The sequence below is a fragment of the Cylas formicarius genome, unplaced genomic scaffold (assembly GCF_029955315.1).
Source record: "Cylas formicarius isolate icCylForm1 unplaced genomic scaffold, icCylForm1.1 PGA_scaffold_1__22_contigs__length_36826433, whole genome shotgun sequence".
Classification (NCBI taxonomy): Eukaryota; Metazoa; Arthropoda; class Insecta; order Coleoptera; family Brentidae; genus Cylas; species Cylas formicarius.
Window position 1 is genome coordinate 34,816,751 of NW_026844264.1, and position 24,402 is coordinate 34,841,152.

Genomic DNA, 24,402 nt, shown 5'->3' on the forward strand with positions numbered 1-24,402 from the left:
AAGATCATAGCATACTTACATCTTGCATTTTCTGTAGGATTTTTATACTCCGTGTTAATACGTTTTTTTTTACACCTTTATACTTTTTACTTTTTGTTTTTGTATTTTACCTTATATTGACAGTGTGCAATTGTATTATTAATGTACAATATGTGGTTAATAAAATTCTTCTATACTGTATTGAAGAAATAAAAAAAAAGTTTCGAACATTAAAAATGTTAGGAAGATGAATGGCTATAAATGGTAAGTCGTGATGAGAGATCAAAAGGAAACTACCGAACATTGAATAAGTTTTAATTCTAACCCTAATATTGATAATTTACGTCGATCTTGTTTGAGGGGAGATGACCCTGCTCCCTTACAACGGCACCAAACCGTTCCTGGCGGTCGGGTTCTTGGCCATGTAAATTTCCATATCGTGATCGGTCCAGTTGTCCGAATTGTCGCAGTAGTTGTTCAGACTGTGCGTCGAGTCGGCGGTACTGTAGCGGCTACTAGGCCTGCGATGGTGCTCCCTGGTCCTAGACCGGGGTCTGCTGCCGCGGGTCGACGAGTTCACGGACTGCATGCCCCCGTGTTGAGAAGGCATCCGCGTGGACATGCGTTCTGAGAGCATCGCGAGCGATTGTCTCGAGTGTCGAATTTCTAGGGAAACGCGACGTTTCGAGCTTAATATGGACGTTTCAAAGAGACTCTTACCGGGTCGTGTGTTCAAAAGGTTGTTTTGGAAGTCGTTGGGCGCGACGTATCTGCCCGAATGGTTCGAGAAGCTGTTTTGCGACTGACCGTCCGGCACCGATCTCGTCTTCGCACCCTTTGAGCTAAAATTGGACCTCAAATCGTCCAAGAGAGCGGGCTGCTCGGCGTACATGCGGGGTCTTTGGTTGTGAATGCTGTACGCGGATACCTGATCCCAGTCCTGAAATCGATAAAGCTAGCAGGTTTTGTTCTTGTGGTATGACACCGAAGACTACCTCCAAGGATAAACTTGCGGTCCACACCTGCGTGTGGACCGCAGTACACCAAGTGCTACTTTGTTAAACATTACAGTATTCAAATCCGAACGGAAGAAGACCCAGGACGAAAATAAAGATTTCTATTCCAAGTAACGGCGTTTCAAGCAGAGATTACCCCGTGAAAGATTAAAAATATTCGTAATGATGGCAATTGTTGATCCACACGGACAGTCAAGCGCGTACAAAAGCCAGGCAATGCAGCAAAATACGTTTTGGGTTCTCATAAGGGATAGCAAATTGCAAACTCGCACATTTTTTTAAAAGAATTTTCTGAAGTTTTGCTACAGGCTCGTATCGTGTTTAATATACTTTATTTTGCGTATATCATAATCCGGAGATCGTGGAGGCCATCTTACAGGTTCTCGTGTTACAAGACGCCGAAAAGAATCCCTATTCTCGTTTAAATAATTTTTAGGATACGTCCCTAACTAGATTTACTTTCAGACAAGCAAATATATCTGGAAACGGTTGTCGTCTCTGCGGACATCTTATATAAACAAAACACAATTCTACAATATAAAAATTATACTGACTATAACCCTTTAAGAACCTTACCTCTGGTAATATAATTCCGAAGCTTCTTGGGCATTTGCATAGCAGCAACATATCATATTTTTCAGAATTTTTACACGCTGCTATTATTATAGAAAATTAATTAAAATTTAATAAACACAGGAAGAACAAATGGATAGGTAATAAAAATATAATTAGAAACTGACAGTGTCTTAAGTTTTTGACTTTTGTTTTGAATTGATGAGTCAGAGCCAATTATCTACCTCTTCTTCTTCTCGTTCCTTCTCCTAACGGAGGTTGGATATTATTATGGCTATCCTAAGATTGTTAACAGCTGCGCTGAATAGTTGTAATATTTCCATAAGTTTTTGGTGTTGAACTTTATCAAACGCCTTTTCAAAACCAACAAAACAGGCGTAGACATCAAACAAAACAAAATACAAAATACGTTTTTAATTCTAAGAACCAAGAGGGCCATGATAATTTTGTTGACGGCATCTTTAAAAAAGTAGCACAGTGCCCCGTCAATCGCGACTCCCCATCTTTAAAAATAACCGAGATACCCCGTAGAAACGTCCAAAATGGCATACCCTGTACAGCAGACCTGCTAAGCTACAAAAGAACTTAAGAATAATGGTGACGTCAATGCCGCCTTAAAAGGCATCAAAGCCTACTGGGAGTGGAACAAAATGCTGGTTCCCGACCAACCACAGACAATAAGTACTAACTAATCGTGTGATTCTTGATATGGTACGGATCGGGAAACGGATTAGAAGGAACCTACTGACCTTCGTATTGTTGAACGCATTCAAAGTGACCAACGACGGCAGCTGGTCGACGACGGTCGGCGTCGGCATCGCGGCGCAACAGTTCACAGGCAGACCCGTGACCGGCATCCGATGCTTCATGCCCAGTTTGTGTTGGTGCAGTTCGTGCAACTTCCGCGATCTTCTCCTGGAGGCCGCTACGGTCGCATTTGCATTAACGCCACTCATTCGGAGTTTCGTTACTTACCTATGAAAACTATGACCGCCACCACTATGGTGCCGCAAATGGCCGCGCTCGCCACTATCGTGATCTTGTCCATGTGCGAGGTTACCGACGACACGGTCCTGACTTCGCGGCACTGGGCGTAGGGCACGGTCTCCGGGGTGACGTTGATCTCTTCGAGCGATACTACGCACACGATGATGCACTCCTTTAAGAAACATAATCCCAGTGATATTAATCATTATTTCACTTCTGTTTTTAGCAACGTTAGCAATTGCCCCGAAACCAGTTGTTTCTATAAAAATCGCGAGTTCAACTCGCCACTATTGGTCTAATTCTGCCGGTGTTGATTGTGTACCTGCTAGAATGCATGCTTCACATGACCCTCCATATTTTACCATATTATTACATAGATTTTGACAATGTAAGGTCTGAATTTCTCCCTGTTTCATCAGGTGTACCGCAAGGTTCTGTCCTTGGACCTATATTATTCTTAATTTATATTTCTGATATTTATACATCCATCGAATAATTGAATTTGCATTCATTTGCTGATGACCCTTATCTATTTTACTTTCTTAGACTTGTTTCACTTAAATGAAGAGCTGTTCATTTTTTGCTATGTTTTAGAGCGTTCTCCAAAAACTTACTTTTCGATTTATAGATTTCACGCTATCAAAACAGAAAACGCTGTTGTAATTTTTAATAATATACCCGATTCGGAAAAATGTAAAAAATATAATATATTTATTTTTAGTTTTAATAAATTTTTGTTGTTCCATGTTACTATTACATTTATCTGTTATACTATATTTATTTTATCAATGTATTTATAACTTCCTGTTTAGTTTTCAATTTAAACATTTAAGAGGTGAAGTGGAGTAACTTTTGCTAGACTTCGCCTCTTCTCTACTGTATATCTGTATATAAAGGCGATTTATTATTATTATTAGATTATCATAATTACCTGCGAAGGCACGTTCTTAATTTTAAATTCCCTCTCGCTCGCCTCGAGCGGCGGGCCCTGCTTGAAACCCTTGTCCCCGAAAAGTCTGTACACGACCCGGAATCCCAAAATGTTCACCGTCGACGAGTCCCACTGGATCACCACCGAACTGTCCTGTCTGTACGCGTTCTTCACGATCACTTCCTTCGCGTCGTCTATCCTGCCCCTGGCCGGGAACGCGTTCATCACTATCGCCGGCCTCTGCGTAGTTTTCCACACTTTGGGTTTCGGTTTCGCGGCGGCCGTCGTCGAGGTCGACGTCGATACAGTCGTCGTGGTGATCTTGGTGGTGGTCGATGTCGAAGACGGTTTCTGCGTCGTGGTCGTCGTCGTCGTCGTGGTGGTCGTCGTCGACGGTTTTCGCACGGCGACCACTTCGTCGGACTCTTCGTTTATGACGGTCGCGACCCCTACCGGTTTGTGAGTTTTGCACACCAGTTCCTCCGGCTGAATGCTGTACAGCCCGCGGTCTCGGAACTTGGCCGGGCTGCCGCAGAACTGCGGGTTCCTCTCTCTCGACGTCACCTGAAGGTCCTTGTTCCTGATCCAGTCGATCACCCAGGCGAGGCGACAGTCGCAATGTAAGAACCTGCCGCCCAAACTCAGGCCCCTCAAGGTGGCGTTGAGGTGCGCCAACGCTTCGACGGGCACGTACGCCAACGGATTACCGTCGAGGGCCAGTAACGTGATGCTAGGGTTGCCGCGGAACGCCTCGTCCGGCAGTTCGGTGAGCAGGTTGAATCCGATGTCCAGCACGCGGAGCTCCGACAGTTCCCCTACGGCTTCGACGGGAAAGTCCGTCAGCAAATTGTTGAGCAGACTGAGCGAACTGAGCGTTTTGCGTACGCCGTGGAACGCGTGCGCGTCGAGACGCTGCAGCACGTTCCGTTCGAGGTTGAGTGCGGTAAGGGCGTCGAGACCTTCGAAAGTACGTCGCCCACCGTCACCCGGCAGCTCGGTCAAGCTATTGTGGGACAGGTCGAGAAACGCGAGAGTTTTCAGACCCCTGATCGCTGCCGGGATCTTCTTCTGACCAGTACCTTTGAGATTGAGGTTTTTGAGGCACTTGTCGAGTCCGCGGAACGTGGCGTTTGCCAGGGTGACGTTGTTGTCGGATAGTTTCAGGGTAGTGAGTTTCGATAAGGTGGCGAACGCGCCGTCAGGCACGGCGGCGATTCGGTTGTGACTGAGGTCGAGCAGCTGCAGATTGGTCAGCTGTTTCAGGGCGTCAGTGGGCACCAGGTTGAGGTCGTTGTCCTGCAGGTTCAGGTTTCGGAGGAACGGTTCTTGGCCGGCGAAGGCGCGGTTCTCCACGGTTTTAATGCTACATCCGGAGAGCTGCACGTTGTGTATTTCCAGGCCGACGAAGATGTCGTCGCGGAGCGCGTCCACCGTCGAGTTGTTGACGTAGAGGAGGTCGATCGCCGTCGTGCCGACGTATTTGTTTAGGGCTGCGAGCAGTTGGGGCCACGTCACCATGTCGCACTGGACGGACAGCTCCCGACCCAGATTGTACGAGCAGAGGCAGGATGATTGCAAGTCGGGCACTTGGTGGTGCCACGGGCACTGCGCGTCGATCGACGATATCAAGCCGAACACGAGGACGAGGGCATAGGCTGCCATTTTTTCTTCCGTCTGTAATGAGGACTATTCTCAAAGACGTGCTCGACATGGAACCCTTAAAATTGAAAGTTTGTTGTCCGTGCCAAATGTGCGGACGGGGGTTAATGCAAGTATGCAATGCAAATATTTCTTGCCCTTTTCGCAAAAACAGCAAACACGTGACGCCGCAGTATCTAACCTATGAAATGCCCGTAAAAAATGAAATTTTCGACATTTTTCATGAGAAGTATGTTCCAAAATTTATGTAAAAATGCATATTTTTTAGATCTAAAACTACGCCCCAGATAACGCTAAAACAAATATTCGGCCTTTGCACGAGCTCTAAAAAAATAACCATCCGTTTTTAAAGCCTTTGTTAAAATGTCACGGTTGATACGTCAATTAAGTAAACTACCAGCAAGCGTTAATCAACAGTTTCTCAACAGATGATTAGGATGTTTATTGGTGGATACGGGCATAAAGGTCGATATATCAGTGGTCGATATTTGAACAAGGATTTAAGTCTGTAAAAAATAAAGCCAAGGACAATTGATGTTATCCCGGCTTTCATCGTTTCGTAAGTTCAAGTGACTGAAAATTTTTACATGATCCCCGGTTTTGACATTCGATAAAGGATGTGATGATGTTTTTTCTGTGAAAAATGAAGAGACGGTAATGAAATGGGGAATTCAAGATTGTTATCCGTATGAAATGTTTGGATATTTATGTTATCGCAACTTTCATATTTTCTGAAGGCTAAAATGTCTACATAACCAAGGGATTGGATATTCAAGGATGCAAGTCATGGCGAAGAAACCCGCAATTGAAGATTGTTGGAGATATTAAGTGTTTGGACATTTATGTTATCCCAATTCTCATCCTTTCACAAGTTCCGATGACATGCCAGAAAAGATGAAGGTCATCTTTTGCCTGTAAAAAATTAAGCGGATATGAAGAAGTGTTTCCCTTATGAAATATATGGACGTTTATGTTATCCCAATTTTCATCGTTCACAAGTTCAATTGCCTGCAAATTTTTACATGATCCGGGTTTTGACATTCGATAAAGGATGTTGGTCATCTTTTGTCTGCGAAAAATAAAGCGAGGGTGTAGAAATCGACAATTGAAAATTGTTATCCATATGAAATGTTTGAACATAACCAAGAGATTTAACATTTGGAGATTTATGCTATATGAACTTTTTAACAAGGATAAGTTTGGCATTCACGTGTAGTCTAGTTTAAACGCTTTGTCGTAAATCGCCGTGCCCCCGCCGTTGCCCAACGTTGCGACGGGAACAACGCGACACCATTTTCTCGTCAGGTTTGCATTGTGTGGAAACGTTCGGAACAGAGACCAAACCAATTGCGACGTTTTCACAGTTTTTCTTGGGAACCTTGCGTCACCGCCGCTTCATATGCATAAACGGTTCTCCCAATTTCGCGAAAGTGTTACACATTTAATATTTAGGCCCGTGAGAATCTCCGATCCATTGTTTTTTCCGCATTAATGCCACCGCAAACATTTCGGTTGCCGTATATATATTTTTTAATTGTTCATTTCGTAATATTTCGTTTTATTTGGACGGGAATTACTATGACCCCGTTATAGGAGTTGCGAACACCAACCGCTAGTCCAAACTCTGTTTTGTAATCAATGAATTGCTACGAATGTAATGTCCTAACCTCACTTTTCTTGTTGCATGTGATCGGTTACATCGAAACTTTCAACCTGGGATTCTATTTAATTCGATGTCTTTCTACTGCGATCGTCGCGTCCATCGGAGCCATTAGATGTGTTGCGATTGTCTCTGTGGGGGCGGCACCTGAAAATAAATAGGCAAACGTGTGATTGACTACATTTTTGTTCATTCTTTTCTAATGATACGACTATACGAACGTTTCAAAGAAATTTTTGAAAATTTGGCCTTAATCGTTGTTTACTCCAGGGGTGGGCAAATACTTTAAAGCGCGGGCCAAATGAAATTTTCAAAATGTCTCCTGGGCCGGAGGACTATACCGCGTATGCTTTGCACAAGCGGATGTTTTGGATGGAGTTTTTTCCCTGCCCAATTTTTTTTTTTTTTTTGACAAAAACGCTAAGTATCATTTCAATTTCACGTGAAACTTTTCTGCATAGCACTTCTTGCAGTGCAAAAATAATATATCGTGTTCTGGTTGTAACTCTTTTACTTTGTCGCGAATTTGTTTAAGTAAGCCTACATTTTTCCCTGTTAAACTAGGACAACCATCCGTAGTGACGCTTACTATTTTATTCCAAGTTAAACTTACTTTAACTAAACACTCTTCAACAGCGAGAAAGAAATTACTTACTTATTAATGTTTGTAAAAAGATATTTTACCGTCCAAGCTTCATTGAAGTTTCTGCATTCCAAATCAACTTTTCTTTTTTTAGATTGACTCATTTTACAAAGGTCTACAAATAAATAATTTAATTAATACAATAAAATAAAACCAATGTTTTAAAATTTTACTTACAAAAAGTTCAATTTTATATTTGCAAACTAATATTAGACTCGAACAAAAAAGAGTATGCGATCAGTGCTAAATCAAAATTAACAATACGCGTGGTGCGATCTGTCGTCCCTCGAAAAGTGAGTCCACACGTGCATTTCGAACCTAGCGCGATCTCCTTTGTGTTCGACGAAAAAACTCGCGACATCGTCGACACAAGTGTAAAAGAGTTTAAAAAAATTTGCGTCCGGAATTTTTCAACGGGCCGGATAAAATTAGCAAAAGGGCCGGATCCGGCCCGCGGGCCGGCTTTTGCCCACCCATGGTTTACTCTAATAGAAGTTTTAATGTAGTAAGCCTGTCCTAAAGTCAGATTCTATTAAAGAGACTCATAATGCATAAAAGTTTTTTTGAATGCTGACATTTGTGAAGCAAAAAAAAAGAGCATACGGTATTTTAGGCCGTATTTATTTGTTGTTTATTGTTGCTTAACATAACCGACTATTCAGAACATACATGGACTTATAAGGAGATAGTAGACACTAAAATATTATGATGATATTCATATATTTTTTTATCGGTTGAGTTGATTAAAAAAAATTGAAAGAATGTTCAATTTTTCGAAGATATGTACCTACATCGAAAGCAACCAAATCTTAAAAGTTCATCATAACATTTTGATATTCAGAGATTGATAATTTTTTGTGACTAGCCATGGAGATATAAAAGTGGCGTCATGCCAATGATAAATGAAGCACGTGACGTCACTGCAAGTTTATTGAAAGTTTCCGTTAGCCGTTAAACAATGGACCTAGTCCCGGGACGATCGTAGAAAAACAGTATTCACAGACCACGGAAACGGTTAAAACGGGCGTCAGCTGGACGCGCGTAATAATCCGTTGTCAACGGAACATGGAAATTTATAAGGCCTTCGCACATTCCGTTTCGATAAAACGACTTCAGCGGCCGCCATTCGACCGGCGGAACTGAAAATTATCGATAGAAAGTGCGAGGCCGTTTTTCCAGCCATCCATCAATTTCTTTGATTTATTTAACCGTTTTGCATATACAGGGTGTCCAAATTGTGTGCGAAGGTAATATATTTTATTTATTATTTGTTTTAGCAAAAAATGTTTTAAATAGAAAAGTTGTAGTTTACAGGGTGATTCACAATTAGTGTTTTCGGATTTATGGCCATTTTTTCGTGTATTTAACACTCTTATATTTTTTACACCTTTACCGACAGCTTTAATTTTATTATACCAATATTTTGACAGTGGTAGTAGTCATTGATCCTATATTTGTCTTGAAGTTAGTTCGAATCGTTTGTACTGGGTGGGTGGAAATGAACAAAATTTCGTGAAAAATTCAAATAAAACAATCCGTATATTATAATTTTATTAATTACTATTATTAATGTCTCCATTAAGCATTTCCTATACTTAAACTTAATCTAACCAAAACTAAAAATAAATAGGTAATTTTTTAATTTGCAAATTGGCATGCAAATGTAAGTTTGGCAATGGAAATAGACAATTATTTGAACCCTGTCTGTCTGTCTGTTGTCGTTTGAATGGTCGCGCAGTTCATAATTTTATTTTTGTTTAAATCCCGGATTTACTAAATTATTTCCTCATTACATTTTGTATTAATTATCGGTATTTGGTTAGTAAGTATGCGTAAAAAATACTAAGTTTAGGTACAGGCAATTTTATTGTCGTAATGTACAACTTGTTCCATTTGAAAAAATTTTGATTTTCCACAAATTTATGAACCACCCTGTATATTTAAAAATAATTTTAAATTGTTTCTTTTGGTTTCATGTACAACTTTGGTATTTAACATTTTTCTCTAAAACAAATAATAAATCAGATATTATTTTGCACACCATTTGGACACTCTGTATACGAAGGCATCGGGCAAATAACCTACTTTTATCGGGCCCGGTCAAACTTAAACGCTAATAAAATGTACGTAATTCGACCGGTTGTCGCGTCTAACTGCACACAGGCAACTCGTTCCGGCGGAATCAGTGCGCGAGAAAAAATAATTGCTTTCCTTTTCTCCACCATCGAGAAAACCAAATACAGGGTGTTTCACGGTACCCTAGACGTTTACGCGCGAACGGTGCATTGGATTGTTCTGAAAATTTGGTTAATTGCTCTATCGATTTAATATATTTCTAATGTTGCGACGTTGCCGCTTCTACATGGAAATTTTAAATGGGACGCCATGTATATTATTACATTCCGATCCGTCAATTTCAACAGTTTTGCATACAAATGCTAATATTTAATAATTTTTATGTTCCCCATTTTAAATAATTGTGTTCTCGTTCTGGTTTATTTTTTCTTAATAATATATAGGTCATGAAGATATTCGGTATTGTTGGGAATAGGTAACTATTCTCCATAAAAATTTGAAGAAATCATTTTTGAGAAGCTTAGACCAAGCGGAATGAAATTATAACAAAAAAAACAAACTTTTTTTTTCAAAAATACGAAACCATCTAGAAAAAACTGACCACGCCACTGAATTCTACGCAAAATCTATATCGAATGCGCTTTTCACTTTTCAAAACTTCAAATATCCAAAATCATCCCAGCGTACGGGTAAAAAAGTAAATACCCTCGTCTGAAATTTGTCAAATAAAAACGTGGGATAGTTTTGCGCACTTCCGATTGCTCACGGTTCGATTCAAAACACGCAAAAAGTCCGTTTTTACAGCGCGGCAGTTTTTGTTCAAAACCCAGTTTAACCGAGAGACCGGTATTTATAACTTTCTCCCCGGCATCTATTGTTATTAATTTCAGTTATTTAACTCGTCGTTTATCGGTGCATTAACAAATAGCGGCAAGAAAGAACAATGACACGGACTCTAGCGATAAATGTTGCCCGATTCATATGAACAAAATTTTACTCTTACAAGTTATAAAAATATCAGTGAATTTATCTCATTATGGTGATAAAATACAAGTTACTTTGTACTTTGTAGCAACAGAAATCAGCAAACATTGCTGCTGACTATTTCCCATTGTAGTGTCTGCATAATATCCTGATGCTCATTTGATACGGCACCGAGATTCTCAGGAAAAATCTACATGGGAGTCCAAAAAAGGAATTTTTTGTGACATATTGCATCTTAAAACTTTATAAGCAGAAATAATTTCTCGAATGATTTGCCGGCTTTAGTATTCCCAAGAAAATTATGACATACATTTACAACTTTTTTTTTAGCTTTGTTCAACTTCGAATTAAAAGCTCCACCCGTCATAGGCTCGCGCATTTACGTACCCACAAAAATTCCTTATAATAATAATAAATTGCCTTTATTATTTGTTATTATACGGTAGAGAAGAGAAGAGACGAAGTCTAGCAAAAGCTACTCCACTTCACCTCTTAAATATTTAAATTGAAAACTTTGAATTGAATGTATTGAATGAATCAAATAATTTAGGCTCGAACGAATAAAATAGCTGGGTGTCATCAACAAATTCAAATATTCGATGGATGTATAAATATCAGAAATAAAATTTGCTTCATTGAAATTTTGATATAAGATATAAACCTGCACCATCCTTGTTCATTGCTTCCACAAAGTTTTGCATGAGTCGCAACTTTATGTGACGTGGTGGCAGAATATTTTTGTCACTTTTGGACTACTAAAGGTTTATGGGATACATTTTTGAGACCAGTAGTCAAGCTTTTTCTCTGTGGGCAAGTTTTGATTTCGTAATATTTTTCTCTTACGCGGCTGTCCCACTCTCATAGAAAACAGAACTTGGTGTATCCTCCTTGTAATCCAGTAAGTATAGCGACAACTTTTAAATCAGCACAAATATTCCAAAAGTATTGAGAATATTTTATTTTTTCAAATAATACCTCCAGATTTGCATAATTTGCATCTTTCTTTCATGTTTGTTACCTGTGCAAAGGATACTGATGGGTATTTATTCCCACTATGGAGTAAAAGGGCTTTGAAACTTATCTTTGAGGCATCAATAAAAAGTCTCCATTCATCAGAATTTTCGGGAAAACTAAGTTCTTGAAGAAGCCTCTGGTCTTGTGCGAAAATATGAGACTCTTGTACTTGTACTTGTACCTCAAGTGTCTAACAAGATCATTTAACTCAAATTGTTTAAGTAAATTAGGTTCTTTTGATGGACTTGAACATCGTTATTTTTTGGTGGAACTGGAGTGAAAGTGTCTTCACCACGAGGAATTGGTCTCTTTGCAAATGCGATGTTCGGATATATAGTCTTATTTTTATTTATATGTATGACATAATTTTTTGAATGATTTCATTTGAGACCAGTGTTGTTTTTTAACATTCAAAAACTACGTCACAACCCCATAGGCAAGACCACGACATTTTTTTAATGTACCTTTCCGTGGTTATTTTTTTGTTTGACAAAATGTCGCCGATACTTTCTGTAGAAATTTTTGGAAATAAAAATGCAGTGGCTAAAATATGGTGACAGGCAGGTTGTCCAAAAACAAATGAGAACACACGATAAAACATTTTATTAGAGGATAATCCCGCGCGTATCGAATTTAGTAAGGTCTAATAATTTAATTTTTTTTTCTACTCATTGCTAAGCCACGGCAATACCGCTTTTGCAATAAAAATACCAGAACTCTTAAAGCTGCCACGGTAAAATTCAATAAATGGGTATTTTTTTGAACATGCATAATTCAAAAATGTTAACAGCAAAAATGTTAACAGCATCATATTATATAATAATAATTATATAAGTATTATAAAGTATCTGAACGCTTAAATATCTCCAAAACTACCAAAGCTGGAACGGATAAAATGGGGGCTTTTTAACATTGAAAATTCAAAACCTCTAACAGCAGTGTTGTTAGATTTACTAATGTTAATTAAAAAAATCTTAAGATTTCAGAATTTTGGAAGTTTTTCAAGATAGGAAACTTTAAAAGTGAATCAATGAAAAGTTACCAGAATTATAAATATCATCGTGAAGTCCGACAACATTGGTGTTAGCATTTTTGAATTCTCTTCGAAAACCCCCAGGTGATGAATTTTATCCGATAGGTTTGACTTAAAAAGCAGTGTTGCCGTAGCTGAGTGATGAATAGAAACAAAATTTTAAAATTACGAGATCTTACTAAAAATGGTAAATCTGACAACATTGCTGTTAGCATTTCTTAGAATTGCACTATTAATAAATTAATCATTTAATCGGGTTTTGGGAAACGAACTAGACTAGTCAAGGTACATACGTTTTCTCATCTTCCAAGCACCAACAAGCAACAAAAACAAAACCGTTACCTACGCCTCCGATCGCGCGTTCCTCGGCAAAGAAAAAAGTCTCGGATAAACAACGCTTGAGCCCTGATATTCAGGAGTACTTTTTTTTTTCTTAATGGACGGCCCAGTCAACAAAACAAAAACATATACATATCATCAGCTTGACTTATTCGTGGTCGTAAAGGGTACTTCACTGCCTATCAATCCCACTTCTGATGTTAGATTTAGACTATTCATAAATTAATAATTCTCTCGGGTTTTGAGGAACGAACTAGACGAGCGATTCCGTAGCGCTCATCATTTGGACTTGATGTTTATTTTAACACAGTGGCGTTACAATATCGTTCATATATTAAAACAAGAATTTTATCGTTGTTTTTTTTTGTTCGGATAGGCAGTCAACTGCCAATAAATAAACACTCCTCGCAATGACATCACGTTTAACATTTCTCAATCGCCATACGTCCACGATCACGTTCCGCGGGAGGCTTTACGGTAAAGAATTTCTTGTCGTGAAAGGAGACGCAATCTTTGGATCTCCGCGTTGCGAATAATGCCCGTATCTGTGAAAAGAACGGACAAAAAACGGGCGCAGCGTTATTAACTTAATAAACCAATTAAATAAATGGAACGTGACTGTCGGTCGAGGACTAGTCTGGTGCGTTGACAAACTGCCCTACTGCGATTCGGCGTTTGTATAGCTTCGTTTTCTTTATAGTAAAGTGAGTAAGGTACTCATTCGTACAATTTTATACTCGTTTGTATTTGTAAAACATTTTTTTATTTCAATTTTATTAATTAAATTTTTAAAATTATTTTGATTATTGAGAGGCCGTATTATGTACCTGGAGAGATAGATATATACTACAGACCTCTTTATCTGGCAACATCAAAATTGCATTTGCGAAAAGAGATGGCGTATACCTATCTCTCCAATATTTGTGCACGTAATCCCCAGGCTTATCTTTGATGTGCAGTATCTACGGCATGCTTCACGCATGCGTAGTATGTAGGGCAAAATTTTATGGGAATAGCCTTTCTGTTTAATTGATTGCAAAACCAACAATTTCGTACTTTTAGAGGTGTACGAAATAAAATAAAATTTTATTTTATCTATCTAGTGAATGTATTAATATTATAGTTTCATTTTCATTTTACTTAAATAATATCAGATTATAATATTTATTTAAAAACAAAATAAAAATTATGTTATTAATATAATTTTTATATAATTAATGCAAATATGAGCTACAACAAAATTTGGAAAAATCGTTTAAACGAAAATGTAAAAAATTAGTTTCCGTTCGTTGTAGTCAAAAATCGAAATAATTACTCCCTAGTTAAATGTACAATCTGCAATAGGGCATAACGGCACACATTGAAACTAAAGTACATAAAACGTCTCATGACACAGCGGCGCCAACATCCAAACTGACTGACATTTTTTCAAAGAGAATACTTTTGAAAAAAAAAGGATATTTCAGAACCTATGCTTTATTTTATTCAGCCAGGCGTCATGGTTTCATAAAATTATCCTACAAATTGAAGGAGATAAAATTTCAGCAGCAGAAGTTTGTATTATGATAATGATAATGATGATGATGATAATGATAATGGTTATTTCCATTGACTTCTAACAAAAGTATCGATAATGTGAACAAGTAAAAAAATAAGTTCGAAGAGTAAATTCATATTTAAATGAAGGAAAATTGAAGAAATGGGACGATGAGAAAATAAAACTTGGCGAAAGATAGGTACAAAATCTTTCGGGATTTTTGAGTAGAACGTATCCCACATGTTGTTGAAAGAGTATTTTCGCTAAGAAATGATGAGTAGTGCAAAATGAAAGTTAGTTATTAGACGAACATCCTCATTTAGCAAAAAAAAAATCCACTCCGAAAAAAAAAATGTTTTTCAAAGGAAAGTAAAGTTTTCATCGTTTTTTCTTCTTCTTTTTTTTTTTCACCTATGAAATAGTTGGTCGCCTTGCTCATAGTCGAAACCGTCCAGTTTTATTTTCCGTAATTTTCGCAAAATGAACGTTTCCCCTCGACTTTTCCGAAACGCGACGCTTGATTTTTATTTCAACTTTCGATCGCGAAATGCCAAGGATCTCGAACATGCCGACTATCGTGTTTGACTTTATGCAACGGTGTTGAATATGAATATGAATGCTGTATATTGTGTAAACTTTACAGTCTCTCCCGTAACATGAATGTAGATAAAATAAACCAAACGTCAAAAACTAACCTAACCTTCCTTTGGGGCCTCATCAATTTCACTCTAAAATAGGCTAATTTAACTTAATTATTTGGGCAAATTGTTTCTAACCTCTCGGTCCAACTTGTATTCCATTCAGTAGCAATATATTTGTGATAAGCGGTTCGTTTTTTTTTTTTTGTTGCAATTTCAGGAAAAACTTCATTTTATTACCATTTTAATGACATAGAACAAGACGAGCGCCTTTGATGTTTTTTTCGTTATTCACGTTGTGGCTTAACTTTGTTCATCTAGTTGTCTATATAAATAAGATTATTACGTATAACAAAACGTTGGTACTATGGTTTCCATGGTAACAAAACAAAGAACACTCGTCAGCCATCATTGCGAACTTGTAATAGGCTGACTGCCGGAATTGACATACGTCAAAATTCAAAGCGTGGGAAATATCTCCGAAAACATCCGATTGCTCCCAAACGCTTGCGGCAAAGTCCCGGAAATGTCCGAAGTGGCTCGGATTCGTGGGAAACGAAACTGACGTGGTAAAGCGACGCTTCCCGCATGCTAGATCCGTGAGTAATTACTAGTATTACTAGTATTTTACAGACGGGAGTCAGAGATTGTTTTCGATTCCAACGCTAGTTCGTATTTTGCAACGGAAGCGAAACTGTCCCGTTGCGGATTCTAAGAAAGGCTGAATCCTAGCAGCAGCGGCAGTCTATTTGCCGTGTACGACACTCGCACGCCAGGTTCCCCGTATAGAGACGAAGATCCGATGTACCGTATACAAAACCGTTTTAAATCGGCAATTGGGTGATTCAAACCTGTTATACGGCCATAATATATTATGACACAGTAACATAGGGAAGATTCTCTCTCCGTTTGTTTATTGAATTTACAGGCGTGTGGGTTAACGACACTGCTCGATGACGCCAGAGGCTCGAAGATATATGAAATTGCTTGGATGTGTAAATATATTTTATTCGAAAACTGCAAGCAACAAATATTTGAATATTCGGAATTACACTCATGATGGTGGGGCCCATGCGGCTAAAATATTTGCAATTTGCATACATGTTGTTCAAAAAAACAATTGATGGTTGTGCGACAGTCCGTCATTTTCTTTGGTATAATTTTTATGAACCAATTTTATTGTTATAAAAGTGCGCAAGGTAATGGTTCATAAAAATACATACTTTTGATTTCTTTGCTCGAAGACGAGACGAGATACGAAAACAACTCAATAGTCAAGAAAGTTGTACAGGATGAACGATAGAGAAAAGTTCATCATCTCATTGATTTTACAAGTTATGCGAAAATGGCAAATGCAAATGGCGTGATTTGTTTTTTAATTGCTTTTATCGTTTATTAGTTTGAAGCAAACATGTTTTTTTGAGTGGAACATCGTGTGCAAATCATTTAAGCTTTTCAAAAATATATATTAGTATAAGGTTTTTTTGAAAATTAAGCTCAATATTATTTTTTTTTTAATTTTTTACTTTATTTGTAGCAGTAGGCCATAGTAATTTAACTAAATCAACTAAAAATAAGGTACCCCTAAGTAGTTATTACTATAGAAGAGACTCTTTACTTAATTTCGAAAATATATTTTTCAAAAATAATAATATTTTTTCTTAATATGATAAATATTATGTTTTTATAATGGTGAGTAGCAAATGTGTCAAAAAATTACGAGACTGTCAGTCTTTAATTATAATTTATGTTTTCTGTGTTTATTACATTTTAATTAATTTTCTATTATTATTAGAAAATTCTGAAAAATATGATATGTTGATATGTTTAATGCAATGCAACGAAAATGAGGTGAGGTTTTTATCAGTCAGTATAATGCAAAATAATAAATTGATTTCACTTTCGTAACTGTACGAAAGAGACTAATTTTTTTTTTAATAATTGTTTACTCGGATACTGTTTTTAATAAATCAATCACGGACTACTGCTACAAATAAAATAAAATATGAAAAAAAATTGAGTTTAATTTTTAAAACAAGTTTATTTCCGAAAAGCTGGTGTTCTATTAAAAAATATATATGTTTGCTTCATATAGTATTGGATTTTACCCGGTATCTCAAAAACTAAGAGAGCCAGAATAATTTTAGGGATGCCATCTTTAGTTTCACAAAAGAGTAGCACAATATCGCGTAAACAGCAATTTGCTTTCCGAGATGCCCCATGAGAGTGACCGAAATGGGAAACCCACCCGGTATGGTGTTTTCAAAAAAGGAGTTATTATAATATCTTAATTATTGCTTGTGTCTCTAGTAATGTCTTTCGACCACAGAATAGGGTTTGAGGCACCCGTTATTTTTCTTTTTCCTTTCTATACGCGTTCTTCAATTTTCCTTGCGCATCTCGTATTCTTCCATCGGCTTCCTAGTCATATATTAATCGGCCAACTAGATTCATTTGATTTGTTGTAGAACGTTCATGGGACCTGAAAAAGCGCAAAAATAAAACTCCGGCGTCCCCGTAACACCCGAAACGCTGTCGTTTGTCTTTCTTCGTTCTAGATTTATATTAACAGCGCTAATTTAAAACGAGAATTATTTATTTTATCGTTTATGTGCGAATAAAACGTTTTGCGGAAGGAGCGTCGAAAGAATCCGTCCAGGTCAAACGGGTCCGCAAAGTAGGTTAGGAAGGGCAAGGATGCACGTCGCATAAAAATGCGACTTCGTGCGTGATCCCAATTTATTGACCCGGCGAACATTTTTACGTTCGGCAAGTGTGCAAAGGAACTGGCCAACCTGTCGGCCACGCGCGCCGACCTCGGCGTTATTTTCGGAGCGACCAGTGACTTAAGTTGTCTACAGCGTTGCCAGGTATCCTAGTTTAGCGTTATACCGACCCCGTGATTAACTTTTGCCTACTGGTTATTACTCGAAAACCACACGTGCCAGGACCGTAATAGGAATTTATCTACCTACACTAACAAGCAGGATATAAGAATGTTTTCAATCTTTTCGAAAATACCCCGCAGCATCAAAGCTTAATCAAACTTAAAACGGTTCATTTACGTTTCAAATAAAAATATCAAGTTTCTGCAACATCTGCTGGGATGGGTTTTACCACGGTCCTGCAAAGGTCTGCGGTTAAGCTGGTGAACAATGTGTGGAATTGGAATTTGATTCTGTATAATTTAGGCTTCCCGAATTCAAAATCTGATACGCATTTTCCTCCAAAAACCGAATTCAAAAATCTTAATTAAATAACAAGGTCTCAAACAATAGTTAAATCGATTTATTCTTGGAAGGTCTCCCTTTTTTCGTCTAGTGGATTTACTGGTATAGTCAATGGCCTCTTTAATGTAAGTTACCATCATTGGAACTTTTTATCCACCCTGATATCTGATAACCTTCCACCTTGCTGCAAGACGATGTTCCGGCGAAATTTAATAATTCGTTACTTCTAGTTTTGAGACATAATAAGTTTCAAGTATTCGCTTTATTATTGGGTTGTTTGGAAAGTCATTTCGTTTTTTTTGGGGAACATGAAAGACAGTTTTCGTATAACGAATAAATATTTTATTAAATTATATATTGGCCATTCTGGTCCAAGACCTTTTACAATCTTTCTGGCAGTAACATAATTCCCCTCTCATAAAAGTTTTGGTCCTTGCTGGCAAAAAACTGGTTCAGGTGGTTTTTGACATCTTCATTTGAGGTAAAGGTTTTGCCATCCAAAAAATTTTGCAGGGACCGGAACAAATAGTAGTCGGAAGGCGCCAGATCTGGAGAATATGGTGGATGTTGCGGTACGTCCCATTCAAGCTGTAAAAGTTTTTGGCGAGTGACCAAACTTGTGTGAGGTCTCGCATTAGCCTGGTGGAACACTACACCCTTCCTGTTGATTAATTCGGGCCTCTTCTCTTTAAGTGAATCATTCAATTTGTTCAGTTGATGACAATAGACTTCTGAATTAATCGTTGTATTGTCCGGCAAAAGCTCAAAAAAAACGATTCCTTTGACATCCCACCAAACGGAGAGCATCACCTTTTTTTGGTGAATGTTGGCTTTTGACACGCTTTGAGCCGGTTCATCTTTTCTGCTCCATGACCTCTTGCGTTTAACATTGTTGTATACAACCCAGTTTTCGTCCCCAGTAATAATCCGCTTCAAAAATGAATCATTTTCTTGACGTTTGAGGAGCGAATCACACAAGTCAACGCGACGACACAAATTTCGCTCCGTAAGGACATGGGGCACCCACACAACGAGCTTCGAGGTTAAGCCCATGCCTTTCAAATGGCCATAAACAATCGAATTCGACAAATTTAATCTCTCGTGTGGTTATTCGCCGATTTGCATCAACTAATGCCTTTATCGCATCTTTGTCAGCTTCGACCGGCCTTCCAGACCGTGGTGCATCTTCGACATCAAAATTGCCGGATCGAAATTTTGCAAACCAGTTCTGGCGCTGGCGTACTGTTGACACGCCTTCTCCATACACATCCGTCAATTTTTTTCTCGCTTGGACAGCATTTTTACCTTTTCTGAAGTAAAAAAGTAAAATATGACGAAAATGCTGCTTATTGCTCTCCATGTTTAAAAGGGCACCAACCAAAAACTACTGCGTAGAATTAATAGAACTTTTTCACACACAAGCCTTGCAATATCAGCTCTCAAGACATATAATGGTTATGCGGCTTAAGTGTGAAGTTGGTTTCGAAAAAACGTAATTAAGTCCTCTGACGGGAAAAAACGAAATGACTTTCCGAACAACCTTATACTATCCATACAAAAGTTAAGCTGAACACCAGGGTTGGTGCAAACTTAGATTACACGCATTTAGCACCGAATAGAAGTTTTAAAACAATTCCCACTTTACCGGAAATTAATTCCTCAAATAGTATATTATGCAACAAGTGCGGTAAACCGAACTTTTGCGTTATTTTCCGCCAAAATTACGAGCCGTTAATTTTAGTTGTACGTGATATGCGTGATGCCCGAAAGCGTCCGAAGAACGGTTATGAATAAGTAATGCATAATATAAATCGCGTCTAACTGTACGTACGTGCTGGAAGTGGGATTACCCTCTCGTCGCGCTTCGGCGGTCTACGACTCCGGCACCATATTCAAACAACTTCCGGGAACTTCCGAAACACGAGCGTCGAACAAATAACGCGACGCGGTACGAAGCTGCGGTCAGACGCGATAAACTGCCGACGGAGACGACGTCCACCAGACTACTTCTTGAACACGGTACCCGCCAGGTTCTAGGTATGCGGTACCCACACCTGTGCTAATCTCGGCATCGTTTAGGTGCGTCAGACGAAAGAGAAGAGTACGCCGCGTCGCGTGTGATGAAGAATGCCGATTGCTTAACAGGCGTCGCATCGAACATCTCCGTCATTTTATTGTTTATTGTTACCTGCCGCCGCCGCCGCGCCGATAAAAGCGATTCCTCGATATGAAAAAAATTTACATTATGATCGGTGCAAGTCTTTAAATGTAAAGGAAATGGTAGAGATTATCGGAAGTCTTCAGAATGCGGAAATTGCTAGACAAAAAAAATAGCAAAAAAAAACAATATCTGCAATTTGGAGTAAGAACAAGATTGCTTTTATTTTAAAAATAAGGCGCTCCGCGGATTCCTAGAGGGACGCATTTTTTTTCTATTGTGCTCCTGCGGACCACCACGGAACTTTCGCAAAATCGATGTAATTTGATTATGAATACACCCTGTATAAAGTGTCCTTGACATCTCGTCGACGATGATGTTCAACAGTACCAATTTATTCTGAAGCGCTTTGTGTCGCTAAAATTGTTATATTTTTTTTATTATCTACCGATAATGTAACTGTTGATATTATTTACATCGAGAATATAAAATTTTTATTCAGAAAAAAATAAACAAACCAAAATAATTTTTTTTACTCAAAAAGTATTTTAGTTTAGGTAGTTTAGTTTCTTTCGTTTTTTAGTACCTATATTAGTGTTTATTAGTTTTCTATTTTTATACAAAGTAAAGATATGTACGTACCTACATTATTTGTTTGTGTTTTTTTCATAGCGTACTTCCGCTTGTAGAGTTCTGGTCCCCAGAGGGTACCTGATAACCGGAGTTCACTGTATACGTATTTGAAATGGGCCAATACAAAAAAAAACTTTGGGACAAATACCCCCGTTTTCTTTAGCATAAAATAAGGTATATGAAATTGACGCATTAACTTATAGCAAGGCTTTCAAGGTTAGGTTCTTTTATCCACAGACTACTTAATATACCATACATAATGTGGTTCACGCTGATTTGATATTTAAAAGTGAACTAGCAAAATTTGGTTTGATTAGTTTGGTTTAAAAGCACAAGTTTTCAATCCGGCATTTTAGAGGATATTCCAAGAAAGTCATGGACAAAGCAGATGTCGATTATATATTTAAAAGAAAACAACATTGATGAAGGATGAAATATGGAGCATTGTAGAAGGAAAAACAACTTCAGCGAATATGTGAAACCTTTAGGCCTCAAAATATTAAGACTTCCTCCATACCATCGGTTGAATGCTATTGAAATAATGTGGTCCGAGTGTACTAGGAAACACGACCAATATATTACTAGTCTCAAGAAAAAGTTCAAGGGGCTTTAGAAGGCAATTAGTACCAACGAAGACGTCTTAGGATTTAGTTTGGTTTCTGAAGACAGTAAATAGGAGTTTTTTTTTAGTTAAAAATGCTGTATTGCCTGCAATCGAGAATTAAAATAATTTTGATAAAAATGGGTGACTGGCGTTAATTTTTTACATTGGAAACAAGGAATAAAGCAAAAAAATATTATGTAATTTTATTGTTTCAAGTACGAATTCAAAGTTTGGAGTTTTTGTAACCCACAAGGTATCATCTTTAAACATTTTTTTTTAGTTTTTTTATAAAGGTCAACAAGATCTAATAATTGCACGTGCAAAAAATAATATTGTTACGCTGTAACGTGAAAAGTCGTTAAAAAAAAGTTTCAGTATCTCTCTATGGCTCTCCAGTAAGTAACGGCAATAATCATTTTCGCACATATTCAAAGGTGACCTGACTAAACGGGCATAAATTAAAATACATAGAGTTTAAAACTCATGTAACTATTAATGAAGTATAATAAAAAATATCAGTTATTTGCTTTCGAGAAATTATAAAAGAAAAACAAATAAAATTGCCTGGTCGCATTGACTTTAAAGTGGCACAGCAAGATTTTTTAACCTAAACCATTAAAAGATTTGCTCAAAAAATTGTATTTATATATTTATTAATTAATGTTGTAGGTTGGAAAAATTCGTACCTTCAAAAGTAGAACATAAAATACATTCGACTTACGTTATCCAGTGCGGATGAAAAACAAATGTTTTGGTATATTTTTTCCCCAATTAAAATTATACTTATAATTTAGCAGTCAATCTCATAAACCGGATATAGCGACTTGATAAAAATCGGACATTTAAAAAAATATATAAATAACGTACTACATTCATGTATTTCGTGCTGAGTTCTTTGTGACACAGGGTAACTATGTTTTTAAAGAAAATCTACGGCGCAAAACGCTTTAAATAAGACGCGACCAAAATACTTATGTAAATTGAAACAATACGAGCACATTGTTCTAATAAAACGTATCGCGTTCCGAATGGAGAGTCCGGCCTCAAAACTAATAACGTAAAAGTATACCGAAAAGGGGGTCGCACGCGAGCAAATCCGACTTGACAATAGCCCAATAATTAGGACTATTCTAATCGCATTAAACTACGTAGCACATACGATATCGCATTCATTACGATGACGTTCCTATCGAACGTAAATAAAATCAATACATATCGATTCTTGAAAAATACGTTTTTGCAGTTTGCCACTACGACCGCTTGGCGCTGGTGTCGCAACAGACGACAGTTAAAGTGTCATAAAGGAAGGTTAGACCAGTTTTTACTTTTTCGATTCTAGAGCGTAAACGAAACATAATAGAACTTTATTTGCATATTGAAATTTTACACACCTACTGGAATTTATATGAATTTCGTTGGCTGAATAATTTTAGCAGACAATAACCGCTCCTATATCGAACCACTCTAAAGTAAACAAATATCGAAGAAAAATACCTCGGGTAACGTAAAAATATTTAATTAGGCATACAAAAGTCACACATATTGCAAGTTGGCACGTAATTCATGTAGGTATACTTGCGCCAGAAATATGGTGCTTTTACAACCGACTCCTTGATTAATTTTGCCTACTGTTTATTACTCCAAAACCGCAGTACTTATAGAACATCCTGCCTCAAATATTTCCGCGGACGGAAAAATAAGGTATCTTCCACACTCACGCATTTTTGGACACAGCATGAAGAATTATTATGCTTCTTCCATGTGAAGGCGGCACGTCTAGTACACACTTGTTGCTGTTATCACACCATGAGAAACAATAAATTCATAGTTGTTGGTAACTTATAGTTTTTTATTACAAATCCCGAAATATAAAAGGTAATTCTCGTATTCTACTCTGCTGAAGTTTACGCATTTATAGTTAGTTATAGTTATTGTTATAAAAATGTTCAAAAAACCGTTCTAGTTCGCTCAGAAAATAAACAGAATTTCCGGAAAGTGGCGAAGAAAATAAGTAGAACATGTTTTTGGTTCAGTCCGATGCCCTCTCAGTGTTTCGTAAAAATTTATTTTCCTTTTATATTTTAAATTGTTTTTTAATTTTTAAACAATGAAAACGACTTTTTTATTGGCCCTTTTACGGAAGAAAACCGCTAACATGAAATTGCTTAACTATGTCGGATTACTACTTTCACATTACGGGTCATAATTTCGTTATTTCCAATGGAATGGCCAATTTGTTTTTGTTGCAATGCACATGTCTCATAATTACAAAATTTTGTTTCCATTAATTACTGAGTAACGGCATCATCGCTTTTTCAATAAAGAGTGCTCTAAAACTGCTCAAGCTGGAACGATAATATTCAACATGCAGAATTGAAAAATGCTAACAGCAGAACTTTAGAGGCATTTGAATATAGGACACTTTAGAAGTGTATCAGTGAAAGGTTACCACAATTTAAAATGTCATCACGAAATTTGCCAACATTGCATTAGCATTTTTGAATTCTGCATGTTCGAAAACTCCCACGTATTAAATTTTGAAGTTTTGCAGCATTTTTGGAGATATTTCACGTTGGCAACACTGTAGAAGCAATTTGGTTCAATTGCGCATGACCATCTAATTATATCTTTTATCTATGACTCCTATGCCTTATGTAAATCTGTAGTGCACATAAATAACATCAGTTAAAATGTCGCTTTGACTGATA

The 24,402-nt window shown here is 37.6% G+C and overlaps 2 protein-coding genes across 5 annotated transcripts in view; one reads left to right on the forward strand and one right to left on the reverse strand.

The window, feature by feature from the left end:
* The window catches only part of LOC132697255 (rab3 GTPase-activating protein catalytic subunit), a 37,670-nt gene that overhangs the window by 9,854 nt on the left and 3,414 nt on the right, over positions 1 to 24,402 (forward strand). The gene's annotated exons all lie outside the window — the stretch shown is intronic.
* Positions 230 to 21,742, reverse strand: LOC132697256 (leucine-rich repeat and fibronectin type III domain-containing protein 1-like protein). 3 transcript variants are annotated; one of them, XM_060662601.1, is made up of 7 exons: positions 21,100 to 21,742; positions 6,813 to 6,952; positions 3,487 to 5,160; positions 2,544 to 2,727; positions 2,318 to 2,493; positions 700 to 919; positions 230 to 645 (listed from the first exon to the last, which is right to left on the reverse strand). In XM_060662601.1, the coding sequence occupies exons 3-7, from the start codon at positions 5,146 to 5,148 to the stop codon at positions 359 to 361; spliced, it is 2,529 nt and encodes an 842-aa protein (XP_060518584.1). In that variant the 5' UTR covers positions 5,149 to 5,160; positions 6,813 to 6,952; positions 21,100 to 21,742; the 3' UTR covers positions 230 to 358. The 3 variants fall into 3 exon arrangements, with proteins under 3 accessions (XP_060518584.1, XP_060518582.1, XP_060518583.1); XM_060662599.1 differs by lacking the exon at positions 21,100 to 21,742 and adding an exon at positions 20,131 to 20,532; XM_060662600.1 differs by lacking the exon at positions 21,100 to 21,742 and adding an exon at positions 9,534 to 9,586.

Excerpts from the sequence above, each read along its gene's own strand:
- LOC132697256 (XM_060662601.1), bottom strand. The coding sequence starts at position 5,148 with ATGGCAGCCTATGCCCTCGTCCTCGTGTTCGGCTTGATATCGTCGATC. Across the intron at positions 2,494-2,543 it reads GGCGGTCATAGTTTTCATAG|CGGCCTCCAGGAGAAGATCG; the intron begins GTAAGTAACGAA and ends ATGCGACCGTAG. Across the intron at positions 646-699 it reads CCTTTTGAACACACGACCCG|AAATTCGACACTCGAGACAA; the intron begins GTAAGAGTCTCT and ends GCGTTTCCCTAG.